Here is a 19514-nt window from a genome sequence, read left to right on the forward strand (position 1 = left end):
TGCCGTGTTCGTCAGGTGAATAAAGATTGATTGCTCTCAGTGGGAGAAACAGAATAATAATCTTGTACTTGATGAAGAGACCTCAGTAGTCTGGAAAGCTTGCTTTGTAACATCATCATTTTTTTTAATTTTTATTCACCATTTAATAAGTGTAATCCATCCAGAGAAAGAAAGGCAGCGATCACCGTACTTCAGTATCCACAGTTTATTTGTGAGCGCGGAGCAAATACATCAAAAGTGGGGGGAGGTGAGGAGAGGCAGTGGGGTGAGGACGACGGCACACCGTTTCGCACAAATGTGATTTGGCAGGTCCTTATAAGTATCATAACTACAAGATTCTTATTGTTTCTCCACTGAGAGCAATGACTCCATCTTCCTAGAATCCCGGCATCTTATTGATGGATCTTCCTTCTTTCCCTTCTGATGAATCTGCTGATAGGGGCGTTGTTATCCAAAGTTGGGCACAGGGTAACTGTAACATATGAGGGAGGTTAGAATTACCCCACAGTGGGTACATGGAGGCCGGGCAGCCCACCCACAAGATTTAATTAGAAAAAAAAGGAAAGTAACACATAAAGTTCTGATATTTTTACCTTCAAGAACCTGAAAGATATTTTCTCTGAATTCTACAAATCTCCATTATATAAGAACTTGTACTGGAGCCGTCCATTGTGGAGTCCGAGAGGCAGAAAGTAAATGTGTAATATTTCTTCAGGAAACTCATCTGACAGAAGATATTGGCCCCTACAATACACTGTCTTCCATATTATTATGCAAAAAGAGTTTTGGAGTGATAAGGTTAGACATTTTTTGTTTGTCATTTAAACTCATTGATGGTGATGTGTGTCAGGGCTCTTTATATCACTGAAAGCAATTGCAGATACCTGTGAAAATTAGTTTGGCGTTAGGTGTGTCCAAATAAAGGCAAGACTACTTAAGAAGGCTGTTCCACATTATTAAGCAGCCTACATCTTTTGCCAAAATGGGGAAGAAAAAGGATGTGTCGGCTGCTGAGAAGCAACAAATTGTGGAGTATTTAGGTCAAGGCATGACTACAATCAACATTGCCAAGACACTTCATCGTGATCATCGCACAATCAAGAAGTATGTAGCTGATTCACAACACACACGTGTGCGTGCTGATAAGGAAAAATTGAGGACTCTTTCCAACAGGCAATTGCATCAGGTTAAAAGAGCAGCTGCTAAAATGCCTTGTCATAGCAGCAGACAAGTTTTTGAAGCTTCTGGTGCCTCCAACGTCCCCCGAACAACAAGATGCAGGGTCCTTCAGAGCTTTGCATCTGTGCATAAGCCATCCTGTCGACCACCTCTATCCACTGCACACAACCAGAAACGGCTCTAGTGGGCCAAACGATACATGAAGACCGACTTCCAAACTGTTTTGTTCACCGATGAGTGCCGTGCAACGCTCGATGGTCCAGATGGATGGAGTGGAGGATGGCTGGTTGATGGACACCCCATGAAAACACGGTTAAGGCGCCAACAAGGAGGAGGTGGAGTAATGTTTTGGGCTGGAATCATGGGGAGAGAGATTGTCGGCCCCTTTAGGATCCCTGATGGGGTCAAGATGAACTCCATAATCTATGTGGAGTTTCTAAAACAGCACTTCCTGCCATGGTTCAGGAGGAAGAACCGTGCATTCCGCAGCAAGATCATTTTCATGCATGATAATGCACCGTCTCATGCTGCAAATAACACATCTGCATCTCTGGCTGCTATGGGCATAAATGAGGACAAACTTATTGTGTAGCCACCATCTTCTCCTGACCTCAACCTCATTGAGAACCTCTGGAGCATCATCAAAAGGAGTGTCTATGATGGCGGGAGGCAGGTCACATCTAAGCAACAGCTCTGGGAAGGTATTCTGTCCACATGCAAAACAATTGAAGCACAAACCATCCAAAAACTGACAAATTCAATGGACGAGAGAGTTCAGAAGCTTCTTTCAAACAAGGGGTCCTATGTGCAAATGTAACATCACCTAGAATTAAGTTTTGACTTGAAAACTGTTTGATTTCATTTTGTGATAAGCTGATAATGCTTATAATTTCACAATTGACCATTTTCTTTTTCAAAATAAAAATAAAGAGGTTGAAAACTGCTGTGCATAATAATTTGGAACATGCATTTTGAGTGCACTTTGAGTGTTTATTTTTAAAAATATACTGTTTTCATAGGCAGTTTGATCAAAAACATTTCAATTCTACTCGAATAGTAGATGACTGGAAAATAACAATGACTATAATTGATAAAGTTAATTTAGGAAAATATGAAAAAATATTTTTTGCATAATCTTTTGGAACACAGTGTAGTTTGGATTGCCGAGAGCCCCCGAGCCACATACTGTAATTACTCCAGATGTGTCACCTGTAGTTACTAAATCACTGACGGTGAAGGCTGTTGGGCTGGAGGGCGATTATTTTAGTAGATATGTTCTTGTCTACAGTCACATTTTTTCTGTACAGTAGTTAGAACCAAAGCTCACGGAACGATTGCGGTCGCAGGTGTTTAGGCGGCCCAGGGATCTCAGCCAATAGCGGTGGCCAAACAACTGCTGTGGGGCCCGGTGCAAACGCTGGTATCGGGCCCCCCGCCAAGGATAGCACTTTCAATTGTATTGGCATCACAGATGGCATTCTCCCACTGTGTCTGCGCTCTGATGTGAAGCCAACGCTGGGCGACAAGAAAGTAAGTGTGCTAGCGTCTCCGCTGGGGAAAGCGGACAGAACCATGCAGGAACGCTGGTAACAGCCTTACAGTGCACCGCCTTGTGTCCCCCCCCCCTTTTCCAGGCCTGAAAGGAATCTTTTTCAGCACAAGATGGGCATTACTGTTCTCCACCAAACCCCATTCAGTCAACCAAAAAGAAAGTTTTACCTTTTACTTTTTTCATGGCAAGGATGCCTTTTGCCTCAAAGACACCTTTCACACTTACCGGTGAAGGCAGGGTACCAGGATTTCTGAAGTAGAGGCTCAGGACGACAGGCTTGAGGAAGAACACATGAAAGGAGTTGGGATTCCGCAAGGAGGCTAACATCTTCAGCTTATAGAACACAGTGTTGATCTTTTGAAGCACCTAGAAGGGACAACTTGAAAGAAGGCATTTTGAAACCGACATATCTAGAACAGAGCCACACCTTGACTCTAGGACAGAACGAAGGAGGATCCAGGCATCCCTTTTCTGCATGGCTTTTCATTCTATTGGAGGACTGCTCCAGGGAGGCCTTGGTCTTCACCTAGACTTTGGAGAACCCCTTGACAAGAACATCGGAGGTAGGATTGCCGGAGGTGATAACCACAGGGAGAGTGTTCTTGGGCTGCTGTCCATATACGATGAGGAATGGAGAGTTACTGGATGACTCACATGATTATTATAGGAGCACTCCGCCCATGGTAGAAGCTTGACCCAATCGCTGTGGTGTTCATTAACAAAGTACCACAGGAAATTTGTCAGAACTGAGATGTGACTTGGACACCTCTATCAGACACAATGTGGAGATTAAAGGGTGCTTTACACGCTGCGACATCAGCCGTCCAATAGTAGAGGAGGGGCGGAGATGAGCGGGACGTAACATCCCGCCCACCTCTTTCATTCCTCATTGCGGGCGGGACGCAGGTAAGTAGAGGTTCCTCGTTCCTGCGGTGTCACACATAGCGATGTGTGCTGCCGCAGGAACGACGAACAACATCGTTACTGCAGCAGCAACGATAATTGAGCTTAGGGGGGCATGTCACCGATTAGCGATTTTCAACGTTTTTGCAACGATTCAAAATCACTAATAGGTGTCACACGCACGACATCGCTAACGCGGCCGCATGTGCGTCACAAAATTCGTCACCCCCAACGAGATCGCTTTAGTGATGTCGTAGTGTGTAAAGCGGCCTGAACTCTATCTCTGGCAACAAACCAAGGTGTAATGCAGGTATATATGGACACAGGGCGTTGGGATAAGGATTAGCAGCTGAATTGCCAAGGTGTTCGCAGGTTCCTAGAGGGGAAAGCTTTAACCCTGACAGAGAACATACCTGAAACTCAATTCACATCAGGGAAAAAAGAATGAAATATCAAGGAGCAATTAGCGCAGGAAAATGCAACAACCTTCTGCAGCCGGTCTGTCACCATGACAGTATCGGCACACCTCTAGAGCTATCTTGATCACCAACAATTCTTGGTTATCAATTGACTAGTTGCGCTCAGGAGCAGAGAAGCCCTTGAAGAAGAAACAACAGGTTACCCACTTACCAGAAGCCGACTTCTGCGTGGGGATCACACCGGCCCTTGAGGACAAAGCATCCTTTTCCAAGAAGAACTGTCTGTTAATCTCTGTTCTATGTAGTGGCGGAGCTGATGAGAATGTCTACTTGAGGGTGATAAATGGACTCTCCCCTTCAGAAATACACATCTTAGGATTCCCCCCTGTGAGTCAGGGCCGTGATAGGGAGAATCTGATGCAAGAATTGAGGAATGAATTGGCAGTAATAATTTGTGAAACCCAGGAACTGCTGAATCACGTTAACTCCATCAGGACGAAGCCATACTTCAGAACTGCTGACACCTTCTCCGGATCCATATTAAAACTGGTGTCTGAGAATACGTAGCCCAGGAAAAGAAATGAAGTGCATTCAAAAAGGTACTTCTCGAATTTGGCATATAAACAATTCTACAATCTATGTAGAACCTGGCCAATATTACTCCTGTGCGTTGTCAGATTAGGTGAGAATACCAGAATGTCATCCAGATACACCACTGCGCTTGAGTAGAGCAGATTTCAGAAGATATGGTTCACTAATTCCTGGAAAACCGCCACAGCATTGCGGAGTCCGAATGGCATTACCTAAAACTCATAGTGGCCACCATGGCTATTAAAGGCAAGCTTCCCTTTGTCTCCCGACCATATACGGACAAGGTTGTATGCACCACGGAGGTCGAGCTCGGAGAAGATTCTGGAACCTTGGTTATGGTTGAACACCTCCAGTATAAACAGCAGAGGATACTTATTCTTTACCTTGATATGGTTGAGACCTTTATAATCTACACAGGGGGGCAGAGGACCATCTTTTTTTTTTTTTTTTTTTGAAAGAAGAAGAACCCGGTTCCATCTGGTAAGGACTTCTGGACAAATGCCCTTGCCAGATTCTCCTTGATTTGCTCTGGCAAGGCTTGGCTTTTTGCCTGTGACAGAGGGTAGACATGGCCGATGGGAGGTGAGAAACCAGAAAGTATGTTGATAAGGCAATCATATGGCCTGAGTGGAGGAAGAGTCTCAGCCTCCTCTTGTCAAAGACATCAGCATAAACGCAGCAGGTGGATGGCAGACCCAGAAGATTTGAGGGCATCACTGGTCATCGGGCATGACGGACTGAAATGAGACATTTTTCTGAACAGGGCTGACTCCATCTGAGCACATCTCCGGATCGCCAGTCCAAGACAGACTCGTTAATCTGAAGCCTTGCCAGAGCCAGTAGTATTGGGTGCGACGGTCCTGCAAATTTATAGAAGGCGATCTTCCTTGAGTGCAGCATTTCCACCCAGAGTTCAACTTGTTCAGTGATGAACAGGTTAGTCTCCTACAGAAGTTTTACATCCACGGATGAAACTGCTATAGGAGCTTGAAGTCATTGAATTGGAATCTGTTACTGATCCACAATGGGCTGTTGTATGAAGTTTTCGGCAGAACTAGTGTCCAGATAGGCCAACTCAGTGAATCGGTGCAGCCACAGGATACGGACACAGATAATAATAAATAATAATAATAATTTATTCATTTATATATCACTATTAATTCCATAGCGCTTTACATACATTGAGCCCCAATAGGGACAGTGTTCCCAATCTAAATTCCCTATCTGAATGTCTTTGGAGTGTGGGAGGAAACCAGAGTACCCGGAGGGAACCCACGCAAACATGGGGAGAACATACAAACGCCTTGCAGATGGTGTCCTTGGTGGGAGTTGAACCCAGGACCTCAGCGCTGCAAGACTGCAGTGCTAACCACTGAGCCACCGTGCCGCCTGTGATATGGATATATACAGAGAGGACTTGCTTTCATCTAGGATAGCCTCTCCTACGGACCCTAGGCTTGGAAGTTTCCCTGCTTCAAAGGACATAAACGTATGTGACTGTGTTGCGATGGTTCACTGGACGAGGCTTTGCCAGGTTCACGTTATCTACCTTCATGCACTTAGAGAAAGCAGCAGGAACTGCAGTTCTTAGAACCTGAGATAAATGCGGACAGCCAGAGATACCAAGTCGTCCAGGGAATATGGTATATTATGGCCCGCCAGTTCGTCTTTGCTTCTGCAGGACAGAACCTCTCAGAATGAAGCCACCAGTGCCTCATTATTCCAGCCTAGTTTGGAAGTGCGGAAATGAATGGCATAGTGGCCTATGGTGAGAATTTCGTGGCAGTCTATGGAGTGCAGATTCTACCCGGTTCTTTGATTATCTTGCAGAATGCCCCCTGAAAGATTTGCAGATCCAGTACAACAGGCTGAATTCACTACTATAATTAATTGATCTAAGCAAGGGGCTCACCGTTCATATCTGACATCATAAAGGCTACTTTGGACCTGTCCAAAATTAATAAAAGTTCAAAGTGCATGGAGCACTGATTTTATGAATCTTTCTTCATTGCTTGGGGTCACCGTTAGACCACAGAGGAGCATAGATGAGGACCAAAGATTGGAGCTGGATATGGTGTCGGGGTGGCGACTACAACTGGGACAAGATCGAGTGGAGGCATTGGGGTGAAGGCTTTCAAGCAAGTGTCCACTGACTGCAAATAGTTCAGGATCCAGTCTTGTTCCCATTGACGGACAATCTTGCTGCGAGATGAAACGTTCTGGAGTCAGTGGGATCCATGGCTTGGGCAAATTATGCTTGTGGGCGCGAACAGGAGTGGGCCCACTGGGCTGCAGCACCATCTCAACCAGGAGGAGCATAACTAAGCAGATATCTCGGCTTCATTAGAGCTTTTGATGGTGAGGATAGGCTTGTGCTGGAAGGTAGATGCCAAGGGCTATTCCAGGGTGTCCTGTCACTGCAACAGCTGACCCCTGGGATCCTGGATTGGTTACTAACAGTCACTGATGTGGTTGGGTGCAGGCGCAGTGGATACAGCTGATACGACAGGTGCAGCAAATATGGTAGACACAGCTGATATAGATAGATAAATGCAGCAGGTTTCCCGGGCATTGTGGATACCAGGATACAGACACATGTTCGCACACACAGAACATAAGACTCAGCAAATGGAACAGGAACTGAGAGCTAGCAACACTTCTCTAAGGATTGACCATGTTGCCTAGGCACTTCCCATAGGGGGAGGATACATTAAGTACCTAGTGCCTCTTAGCCATAAGTTGAGAGGCACTTCCTGGTTAGGGTATGCTGGACCTTTAAGAATAGGTGCACGGATGCCTTAAGCACACTCAAAGGAGATTTGCATGGCATGCGCAGGTCCTGGGAGACAGCAGCAGGGATAGAGGCCATGGAAGACATTGTTGGGCGGCCGGGAAGGTAAGTATGCAGTGATGTCTGTACGTTTCAAGCTATCTTATAAATGATATCCTTAAATTTGTATATATTATTAAAAATATTTTTTCTTATTGGCAGATGAATCTACCAGGAGATTAGAAGCACAACTGACATCTTCAATTTTTAAATCAGATGACTTTGATATCACACAAGATATAACTGAAGTGAATGCCTCATCAAATCAAAGTGCTCTCACAGCAGAGAAGCCGTTCTCAACTTCAGCATATGGAAAAATCCATAAAATTCACACAGGGGAAAAAAGACTTTCTTCAGAGTCTGTTATGTTCCAGAGAACTGACACAGGGGAGAAGCCATATTCATGTTCTGAATGTGGAAAATGTTTTAACCAAAAATCAAATCTTGTTAGACACCAGAGAATTCACACAGGGGAGAAGCCTTTTACATGTTCAGAATGTGGGATATCTTTTGCATGTAAATCACATCTTGTTACACATCAGAGAATTCACACAGGGGAGAAGCCATATTCATGTTCTGAATGTGGAAAATGTTATAAGCAAAAATCATATCTTGTTACACATCAGAGAACTCACACAGGGGAGAAACCTTTTAAATGTTCAGAATGTGGGATATGTTTTGCACGTAAAATAGCTTGTGTTACACATCAGATAATTCACACAGGGGAGAAGCCATATTCATGTTTTGAATGTGGAAAATGTTTTAACAAAAAATCACATCTTGTTACTCACCAGAGAATTCACACAGGGGAGAAGCCTTTTACATGTTCAGAATGTGGGAAATGTTTTGCAGATGAATCAAATTTTGCTAAACACAAAAGAAGTCACACAGGGGAGAAAATATTTTCTTCAGAGTCTATGTTCCAGAAAAATCACACAGGGGAGAAGCCATATTCATGTTCTGAATGTGGAAAATATTTTAACCAAAAATCACATCTTGTTACTCACCAGAGAATTCACACAGAGGAGAAACCCTTGTGCTCAGAATGAGGGTAATGTTTTACACACAAATAGCATCATTTTAAACATCACAAAATTCACAAGGGTTGAAGCCATTATCATACCTAGAAGTTGAGAAATGTTTTACTTGAAAATTATAGTTTGTTGCCAACTAATTATCCAATGTTGTCCTAAATGACTGATGATGATAAATAAAAGCCACCTGTGTGTAATCAAGTCTCCGTATAAATGCACCTGCTCTGTGATAGTCTCAGTGTTCTGTTTAAAGTGCAGAGAGCATCATGAAGACCAAAGAACACAACAGGTAGGTCCGTGATACTGTTGTGAAGAAGTTTAAAGCCGGATTTGGTTACAAAAAGATTTCCAAAACTTTAAACATACCAAGGAGCACTATGCAAGCGATCATATTGAAATGGAAGGAATATCATACCACCGCAAGTCTACCAAGACCTGGCCGTCCATTCAAGCTTTCATCTCAAACAAGGAGAAGACTGATCAGAGATGCAGCCAAGAGGCCCATGATCGCTCTGGATGAACTGCAGAGATCTAGAGCTAAGGTGGGAGAGTCTGTCCATAGGACAACAATCAGTCGTACACTGCACAAATCTGGCCTTTATGGAAGAGTGGCAAAGTCATTTCTCAAAGATATCCATAAAAAGTGTCATTTAAAATTTGCCACAAGGCACCTGGGAGACACATCAAACATGTGGAAGAAGGTGCTCTGGTCAGATAAAACCAAAGTTGAACTATTTGGGCACAATGCCAAACGATATGTTTGGCGTAAAAGTAACACAACTCATCACCCTGAACACCCCATCCCCACTGTCAAACATGGTGGTGGCAGCATCATGGTTTGGGCCTGCTTTTCTTCAGCAGGGACAGGGAAGATGGTTAAAATTGATGGGAAGATGGATGGAGCCAAATACAGGAATATTCTTGAAGAAAACCTGCTGGAGTCTGCAAAAGACCTGAGACTTGGACAGAGATTTGTCTTCCAACAAGACAATGATCCCAAACATAAAGCAAAATCTACAATGGAATGGTTCACAAATAAACGTATCAAGGTTTCGTTAGAATGGCCAAGTCACAGTCCAGACCTGAATCCAATCGAGAATCTGTGGAAAGAGCTGAAAACTGCTGTTCACAAACGATCTCCATCCAACCTCACTCAGCTCCAGTTGTTTACAAAGGAAGAATGGGCAATTTCAGTCTCTCGATGTGCAAAACTGATAGACACATACCCCAAGCGACTTGTGCTGTAATCACAGCAAAAGGTGGCGCTATAAAGTATTAACTTAAAGGGGACGAATAAAATTGCACGCCCCAATTTTCCGTTATTTATTTTTTTAAAAAAGTTTAAAATAAGCAATAAATTTCGTTCAACTTCACAATTGTGTCCCACTTGTTGTTGAATCTTCACCATAACATTAAAATGTTTATCTTTTATGTTTGAAGCCTGAAATGTGAGTTACCCACACTTTGCACTGACGAGGGGCAATCACCCCGAAACACCCTGTCTGCAAATGGGATTCTGATCTGGCATCTATCCTAGGTCATATGAAAAGGCTTGTTAAAAGGCCACTTTTGACTTTTAGAATTGCTATTTCCAATAGGTGGTGCTAGAGTTTGTCTCCTTTCCTGGAGTGACAATTTGGAAAAGGTTGAAAAATTCAAGAGGGCCAAATACTTTCGCAAGGCACTGTAGATGGCTACAAGATGTGTTTGGAGGCTCATCAATGTCAAAGGGTGTACAACCATGTATTTATTAGGGGTGTAACCAAGTATTAATTAGGGGCCTTTATTGCTGCACATGCTGTTTATTCTGTTTCTTCTTTGAAATTGCAGCATGTAAGTGACAAACAATGTTTTATTGTTGTATTTTGGACCACTAATTAAAAATACTGAGGAAATAATTTTGGTGCATTTCCATTTATTTCTGAAGATATTGTACAGTCTATGAAAAAAATGAAAAGGTGCCAATAATGGTGATCAGCACTGTATATGGCAAATAGTGATGGGTGATCCCCCCGATGATTGGGATCGGGGAACCTCGCCCGATCGTTTTGTAAAGATTGGGATCAAGATAACACGGTCTTGCGTCCGATCACTGATCTTGGACTACAGATCATGTGATGGGGGGCTGTAAAATAAAGAATATAGTTAATAATAAACATTGTCATTATACTTACAGGTCCCACGACGCGTCCCGCAGACTTTGTCTCCCGTCCGTTTCTGCTTCCGAGTCCAATCATTGCTGTGCCCTCCCAGTCCAGTCTGTAGCCAATGAGGTAATACAACATTCACACCTGACTGGTCACATGGTTATGATGTCTCGGAAGGTCCTTTAGTCACTGGTGGTTACCGGGAGGGCACGGCAATGATTGGACGTGGATGCAGAAGCGGTCGGGGACATGTAAGTATGATCATAATGTTTTTTAAAAAGGTGCTTTTTTTAAACAGCCTCTGGACCCGATCTGTAACACGAGCTTCCCAGGAAAGCTCGTGATCGGGATCATGTACACGATGACTATGTGATCGGTACGATCCCTAATCTTTACAGATCAGGATCGCCCATCACTAATGGCAAACCGAACAAGAAAACAACAGAAACAAAGTAAAGGCAAAAAAGTAAAGAAGAAAGGGAAACCACATTAGAAGTTATATTAGAATTATATATTATATATATTATTATATTAGAATTATATATATTCATAATCTGGAAAAGAAAAACAAGCTTTCCTGCTTTATTGGGTCCCAACCGATTTCTCAATTTAGAATGAATGAGTCCAAAGGAAGAGAATATTCTTTCAACGCCTGCAGAAGAAGCTACTGCTGTTAAAAGTGAAATCATTACTTGAACAGTCTCTAAATCCAAGCGCTTAAGTGACTTCCACCAGTTTACTGGTGTGACCTTCCTTAAAATATCATCAGCAAACATATATTTCTTGAATGGTTCCCCCTTAGCTCTGAAGTTTATTATAGTTGGCATTAAAGATGGATGATTGCTGGATACCCATGTCATAGCTAACTCCTCTTCCTCAGCACTTAGGTTTTGACCCTGATATTGGATATTGACAATATTTGCCAAAAAATTAGCTGGAGTCAGTGCTTGTCCCATTCGTTTGTTTACTGCTTGTAATTTAATTCTGTCCATGTGTAGTTCTGTTTTTAAGTGTTCACTCAGTTCCTTCCAAATTTCAACAGCATCCGCAATAAAACAGCTATTTTTCTGTATTTTGTTTAAAGCTTGAGAGATGGGTTTCAGGAAGCTCAGCATATGTTCAACATTTCTCTTAAGCCCAATGTTGAGGATTTTGGCCGTGACAGTGCCATCTATTTTATCTCGATTTTCTTCACAAAGTGTCATCAGAATAGGCCAGTTTTTGATATACTGCTCAAAACAGTCCACCACAGAGTTCCATCTAACATCTTGTGGGAGCGTTAGCTTGGTTCCACCCATCCTTTTCAGAGCTGCTGCAGCAAAATGATTATTACGGAAGTATTTAGCAATTTCAACAACATTAGCCTTTATTTCTGGAACACTTAAGTCTTTGGCTAAGAGGTGCAGCAAATGAGCACTGCAACCATATGTTTTTAGCAGCTTTGTATTCCCTCCCTGCTCTTCTAAATCTCTTCTCATCTTGGATATGTTTGCAGCATTGTCAGTGACCAAACTGCGTACTAGACATTTGAATTTTTGTTCACATGTCGTTATAGCTTTTACTGCCACTTCTTGTAAGTATTCTGCTGTGTGTGCATTTCCTGACGTATCAATTTTACCCTCCAGAGCTGTTGCACATTGCTCCATTTCTCTGTCATACACTTGATCCAGCAGTTTCCCTGCAACATCAGCTCTGCTGGGTGGACTGTATCCTGGTCTCAGTGACTGAACCATATTAATGAAATGTGGGTTCTCAGTCAGACGGAAAGAAGAGTTTGTTGCAAAAATAAACTTTTTTTCATCAATTTTTTTCATCAATCAACTCTTTTTCTAATCTGCTAGTTCTTATCACAAACCTATCTATGGTGGTTCCAGGAGGTAAAGGTTTTTTCTTCCTTTTGGGTGATGGTGATATGTGGCTGTGGGTGTCTGATGATGATGCTGCTGCTAATGAAGCACTATCCTGGATGGATAACTCTGAAACTGTAGAACAGGATGATGGTGATCTTGGAGGTGGATAGTTTCCAGAATCCATGAATTCCCCTAAACAAAAAAAGTCAATGCTGTTATTTTATTGCTTATTATACAATTTCTGCTTATTGTACACAACACATCACTGCCCCTGCCCCCAAAAGGAATATTTGTTTTTCTTCATAACTGTACCAAATGACAGTAACATGCAGTAATAATAAGAAATATAATTTTTCTCACACATGACAGTTCAGTCTTTAGAAATAGGATTCAATAAAAATGTTTACCAACCTGAAGATCCTGCCTGTTCAGAAGTGTTTCTTTGGTCATCTTCATCACCGCACTTCTCATGATGTTGCCTCATTCGCGCCACCAGGCCTTGCATCTCTTTGTTGCATCGTTTGCATTTTGCATGCATGCCTGCCTTACCGATAGGCGAAGGAGCTTCATTAAAATATTCCCAAACTGGGTCTCCTTTACGGCCTGCTGCCATTATAAGGAAAGAATGTAATAAACCTCAGATTGTACACACAAACAGATCCAGACTTGTCTGTCTGTGGCTATGCTGCAGTATTGTGCTCAAAGTTTCACTTTCATTTTCTTGTCTGCTTGCCCTTCCTCCTCCTCACACTTAGATTCACATTCTTCTTGTGTTGTGCAGATCTATTCCACTCCAAACAATCAGAAACATATTGTCTAACTTCTTGGACTTGGCACTGAAGGGGTTGATTCTGTATTCATAGGTTTGTAGAACAATAGGATTAAGGTCTTTTTCTCAACTCTGTTCATGTTGTAATATTTTTGCCGTGAAGAAGAGGCTGGGACCTCTGCGGAGTCAAATTCAGTTTTGAGAACTGCGAAAGTAAAGCGAGCGTCTGTGATAATATAGGAGAGAAACTGCCCACTAATCCTACAGAAACCTCTGGAAGAGCATGGCATTGTGAATATTACACATATACAGCCTTTATTCTACTGAGTTAAACAACTCAGCTTTATCTCATGATGGAAGAACCTTTGGATGGTAAAATATTTTCCTCAGAAAGCAGTTTATTGAAAAAAATCCGATTTAAATCAAAAAAATCCGATTTTTTTTTGATTTTTTTAAAAAAACCATTGATTTTTATACACCCTGGTCCGGTGTGTCTTATAGTCCGAAAAATATGGTTATGTACTACTACTAAGATTATAACTGCATTTTCGGAAGATAACAGTCACCAATCAGTAGGACGTGTACAGGCCGTCGCTGTGAATGACTTCAGCACATCTACGACCACAGGACATCACTAGTCTCTCACATTGCTCTGGTGTGATTTTGGTCCACTCTTCTTCCAGTCTCTTCAGACCAGAGATGAAGCGTTACACCATAAAGACGTGAAACGCGCGTTACCTTGCTTCTGGGGGGTCTCTTTGGTCTCTGGCTCCTGCATTGATTAGATATTGTAGTACTGAATTGTAAAAGTAGTGATATACAATTTTCTTGTCATTTTGCTGATAATATTATTGATATTATTAATATTAATATTATTTGTTTCTATGTAATGATTTGTTTGCTTTTGAAAATCAATAAAAATTATAATTTTAAAAAAAAGCTGGTAATTGGATTTTGGATTGAGCTGGTGGTCCAGTGCGAGGCTTGGAAGAGTTTCCCCACAGAGCAACAATTTTTAAAAAGTCCATTGCAGAGCCTGTTTTCATAGTTGACCCAGACATACAACATTGGCAGAGTTTACTCACAGAACAATTTTAAATATAGAGCATCTTTCTACAGTTGACTGTCAGGTTTCCAGGTTTTCCAGTTCTCTTTTGAATGAGCTTGCCCTCGGTTAACATGGAGTTTACTGTTCTGTTGCCCTACTTCCTGTCCAGCTGCTTAAAAGGCCACCTCTAAGCCTAGTCCAGTGCCTGAGTATACTGCTTGCTGTGTGCTCCTGCTTTGCTGCTGCTAATCCTGTTTGCCTTTGGATCCTCCTAAAGACTACCGACCGACCGACCGACTCTGGACCTTACCCGGTTTCTCAAGCTGTGCCCGGATTCCGTCTGCCATCTTCGGTCAGCACTCTGCCCGGTTCTCTCTGGTTCGTAACCACTCTGGACATTCATTCCGTACGGACACTCCTGGACTTTTACCGCTTGCCCCTTGTTCCCGGCTGCTGTGCATTTAGGCCTTCCGGGGTGATTGCCGGACAGTCCCTGTATAGGGGTTCGCTCTGGTGGTCTCCCTGGGGGAGTCCGGTGCGTGGCCCCGGGAATTCCCTTCGCTCCGTTTCGGGAAGGTATTGTGTGTATTTGTACCGCTGTGTTTTCCGTTGTGTATCTACCGTGGTTACATATTATAAAATATCTTGTACCAAGAACTCGTCTCTGATTGTCATTGCCCTACGCTATCGAAATCCTCAGAACATATATAAGTATTACATTATACTCAGGCCTTAAGAGGATTTCGCTGGGGCAATGACTGAGACACGAGTAGATCAGCTCTTCTCCATGATTAACTCCCTGCAGCAGGAGATGGAGGCGGTGCAGAATAAACTTAGAGATGTGGAGGCACAGCTGGGCCATGATCACCAGGTACTGGGGCCGGCTATACAGGATTTGCAAGTCAGAGTGGAGGCTCAGGAAGCCGTCCCCACTACGTCCGTATCAACTGCCGGTATGCCTAGGTTACCCCCATTCCGTTTCAATGGTGATCGTAGTCAGTTCCGTGGATTTGTTAACCAATGTATACTGTTTTTCGATGTACATTCTGATTATTACCGTTCTGATCGGTCAAAGGTGTTATGTATCATCATGTTATTAACCTCACGAGCACTGGCTTGGGCTAATCCCATGATAGAGAATCGGGACATCCGTTTGAATCACCTGGATGACTTTCTGAATGCAATGGCACAAATGTTTGATGATCCGAATCGCCGTGCTACCGCTGAAGCGGCTCTCCTTTCCTTACGTCAGGGAAAGCGTTCTATCGTTGAATACGCCACTGAGTTCAAGAGGTTAGTGGTAGACACCGATTGGGGAAACAATGCTTTATTGTCTGTTTTCAGAAAAGGTTTGTCCGGTACCATCAAGGACGAGTTAGCCCGTTCCGAATCTCCAGGGGATTTTGAACTGTTTCTCCAGCACTGTGTGCGCATTGATACCCGTTTGACGGAACGTAGACAGGAAAAATGGGCAGCTGTAAACCGTGTAAACAATATTGCGTTTCCTTCCAGAGAACCCGCTCTCAGGACGCCACGGGAGGCCGAGGACGTACCTATGCAAGTGGACTCTCTGCAAAAACGAGAGACCAATGAATGTCGTGAACACCGGCTCCGTGAGCGTTTGTGTTTCTATTGCGGTCAATCGGACCATTTCTTGATCGACTGCCCGAAACGTCCAAATCGCCCAAATAAGGTATTGGCAGCCATGGCAGAGTGTGACAACACGGACGCAGAGTCCGATATCTCTGAGGCAAGTGGACACTTGGATGCGGTGTTTCCCTTGACGGTAATGTCTACCTCACCGAAGGACTCAGAGGGGAAATATACCCATTGCTCACTCCCCATTCAGATCCGTTGGGAGGGACAGCTAATTCCTACCTCTGCAATGATAGACTCTGGGGCAGGGGGAAATTTCATGGACTCTTCCTTTGCCAGGAAACACGGTATCCGGACTCAGCAAAGATCCTCACCGGTTACCATGGAGACGGTAGACGGATCTCCGTTAATCTCTGGACCAGTGGATCGGGAAACCGTACCGCTCGAATGCGTGATGAAGCCAGGTCAGCAGGGGACACTTGTTTTCATGATAATTTCTTCTCCTCATTTTACGATTATTTTAGGTATTCCGTGGCTACGGTCTACAAATCCCGTCATCGATTGGGAGACTAAAGAAATATCCTTCCCACCACAGAGTGGTCCGACCATTTGTCCAACTGTTCCGGTTCCAGTAACATCAAATACGGAGGGCACTGTACAGGTACCTGTTTTACCCCCGGTGTACCGTGACTTCGCTGACATATGCGACAAAAGAAAAGCCGATCAGCTTCCCCCGCATAGACCGTATGATTGCCCCATAGACTTACTCCCAGGGGCGGAGATTCCGTTTGGTCATGTCTACCCGTTGGCGGAACCTGAGCTAGAAGCACTAAAAGAGTATATTGATGAAAGCCTAGCCAAGGGATTCATTCGTCCGTCTACCTCACCCGCAGGGGCACCCATCTTTTTCGTGAAAAAGAAGGAGGGGACTCTGAGACCCTGTATTGACTACCGGGAACTGAATAAGATAACCATCCGGAACCGGTATCCGTTACCGTTGATTCCTGAGCTATTGGAGAGGGTCCAACAGGCAAAAATATTCACCAAATTAGACCTCCGTGGGGCATATAATCTGCTTCGTATACGTCCCGGAGACGAGTGGAAGACCGCGTTCCGATGTCGGTACGGACATTTTGAGTACCTAGTGATGCCTTTTGGACTTTGTAACGCTCCCGCGGCATTTCAACATCTAGTTAGCGATATTTTTAGGGATATCATGGACCAATTCATGGTGATCTATCTGGACGATATCCTAATCTTTTCTGATTCTTTACAGGAACACCAGGAGCACGTTAAGACCGTACTTACCCGGCTGAGGGAAAACCACCTGTACATTAAACTGGAGAAATGCGAGTTCCACTGCTCACAAATACATTTCTTAGGTTATGTCATCTCTCCTCAGGGACTGAACATGGAATCTAGCAAGATACAAGCCATTCTCGACTGGCCGGAACCGGGAAACATCAAAGAGGTACAACGCTTTGTCGGTTTTGCCAACTTTTACCGACGCTTTATCCGTAACTTTTCAGAGATTGTTCGTCCCATCACTCTGTTAACCAAAAAAGGACAGAAGTTTGTGTGGTCCGCCCAGGCCCAGGAAGCATTTCATCGTCTCAAGGTATGTTTTACCTCAGCGCCAATATTAGTACATGCGAATCCCGCACTTCCCTTTATCGTGGAGGTTGACGCTTCCGACTATGCATTCGGGGCCATTCTTTCTCAAAGGACTGGGGACAAGAGTCTCTTGCATCCGTGTGCCTTCTTTTCCCGCCGGTTGTCCCCTGCAGAAAGGAACTATGACATTGCGGACAAGGAATTATTGGCGATTATTTCCGCTTTCAAGGAATGGAGACACCACTTACAGGGAGCCGCGCAGCAAGTGATAGTACTCACAGATCATCGTAATCTGGAATTTCTTAAGTCTGCCAGGTGCCTGTCTCCACGGCAAGCCCGTTGGAGCCTATTTCTTAACCAATTCAATTTTATCGTTACCTACCGTCCAGGTTCACGTAATGGGAAAGCCGATGCCTTGTCCCGAATCCACGCCGTGGACTCCGTGCCTGGAACCCCGTCTCAGACCGTGTTATCGGATGCCAATTTCGTTGGAGTAATCCAGGACCAGGACTTGTGGAAGGACATCAAGCTGGCCTATGATGGTGACGTATTTCTTGCTGCCCCCCCGAATGATGTAACTCTTGTTCTTCGAAATGGTGTGTGGTTGAGAGAGCGACGCATTTATGTCCCGGAGGCCGTAAGACTTCGGGTTCTCAAATTGGTCCATGACTCCGTGTTGGCTGGTCATAGGGGGGTACTGAAGACGCAGGAATTTCTGAGCCGTTTTTTCTGGTGGCCTACCTGTTTAAAGGATGTGAAGGACTATGTCCACTCATGTGTGGTTTGTGCCCGGTGCAAGGTCCCTCGTGTGGCTCCTACGGGACTCCTCCAACCGTTACCCGTGCCATCTCGCCCTTGGGGGTCTATCTCCATGGATTTTATTGTGGAGTTGCCAGTCTCAGGCGGGCACAATACCATTTTAGTGGTGGTGGATCGATTGACTAAAGCTGCTCACTTCATTCCGTGTACCGGTCTTCCCTCAGCCGCAGAGACAGTGGATTTGGTTATCCAGAACGTATTCCGATTGCATGGGGTACCAGACGAGATCATCTCTGACCGGGGCGTGCAGTTCACGTCTAGATTCTGGAAGGGGTTTTGTACGGCACTCCAGATTGATGTCTGTTTGTCTTCTGCATACCATCCTCAGACAAATGGGCAAACCGAACGGACAAATCAAACCCTGGAACAATACCTTCGATGTTATGTCAGCCATCTTCAAGACGATTGGTTGAAGATGCTTCCGTTGGCGGAGTTCTCATACAACAACACTCTGAGCAGCTCCACTAAGGTAACGCCCTTTTTCGCTAACCTGGGTTACCATCCGACTGTTTTGCCTAGGTCACCGGTTGCGGTTTCGGTGCCAGCGGTGGAGGACAGATTGACAGAACTACGACAAAATCTGGAGGTTCTAAAGGACACTGTGGCTACGGCCCAGGAGCATTACAAGAGGTCGGCAGACACTCACCGGAAACCGGCACCCATGTACAAGGTAGGGGACTCTGTATGGTTATCTACCAAAAACCTGAGATTGGGTGTTCCTTCGCAGAAGCTGGGACAAAAATTCATCGGTCCGTTTAAGATCACCGGGATCGTGAGCCCTGTGGCCTGTCGGCTACGGTTACCGCACCATCTAAAGGTACACCCGGTTTTTCATGTGTCTCTCCTCAAACCCGTTTCCCCTAATACGTTTCATGGTCGTGTTGTGCCTCCTCCTCCGCCTGTGATGGTCGACGGCGAGGAGCAGTTCGTGGTTGAGGACATTATTGACTCCCGGCTCCATCGTCGTCGGCTTCAGTATCTGGTACGTTGGCAGGGGTACGCCCCCGAGGACGATTCCTGGGAACCGGTGGGTAACATTCGGGCACCCCGGAAGATTGCTCAGTTTCATCGACGTTTCCCGGACAAGCCAGGCCCTGATCCGTCCTGAGGCCGTCTCTGGGGGGGGGGAGTAATGTCAGGTTTCCAGGTTTTCCAGTTCTCTT

General features: G+C 44.4%; 1 protein-coding gene across 1 annotated transcript in view; it reads left to right on the plus strand.

Moving 5' to 3' along the window:
• The first annotated feature begins 7040 nt into the window (after window positions 1-7040).
• The window catches only part of LOC142258871 (uncharacterized), a 58403-nt gene continuing 45929 nt past the window's right edge, over window positions 7041-19514 (plus strand). Inside the window, exon 1 of the mRNA XM_075331441.1 lies at window positions 7041-8510. Coding sequence (XP_075187556.1) covers window positions 7840-8510 — 671 coding nt within the window. The 5' untranslated portion in view covers window positions 7041-7839. The remainder of the gene's footprint in view (window positions 8511-19514) is intronic.

This window comes from Anomaloglossus baeobatrachus (assembly GCF_048569485.1).
Source record: "Anomaloglossus baeobatrachus isolate aAnoBae1 chromosome 5 unlocalized genomic scaffold, aAnoBae1.hap1 SUPER_5_unloc_15, whole genome shotgun sequence".
NCBI lineage: Eukaryota > Metazoa > Chordata > Amphibia > Anura > Aromobatidae > Anomaloglossus > Anomaloglossus baeobatrachus.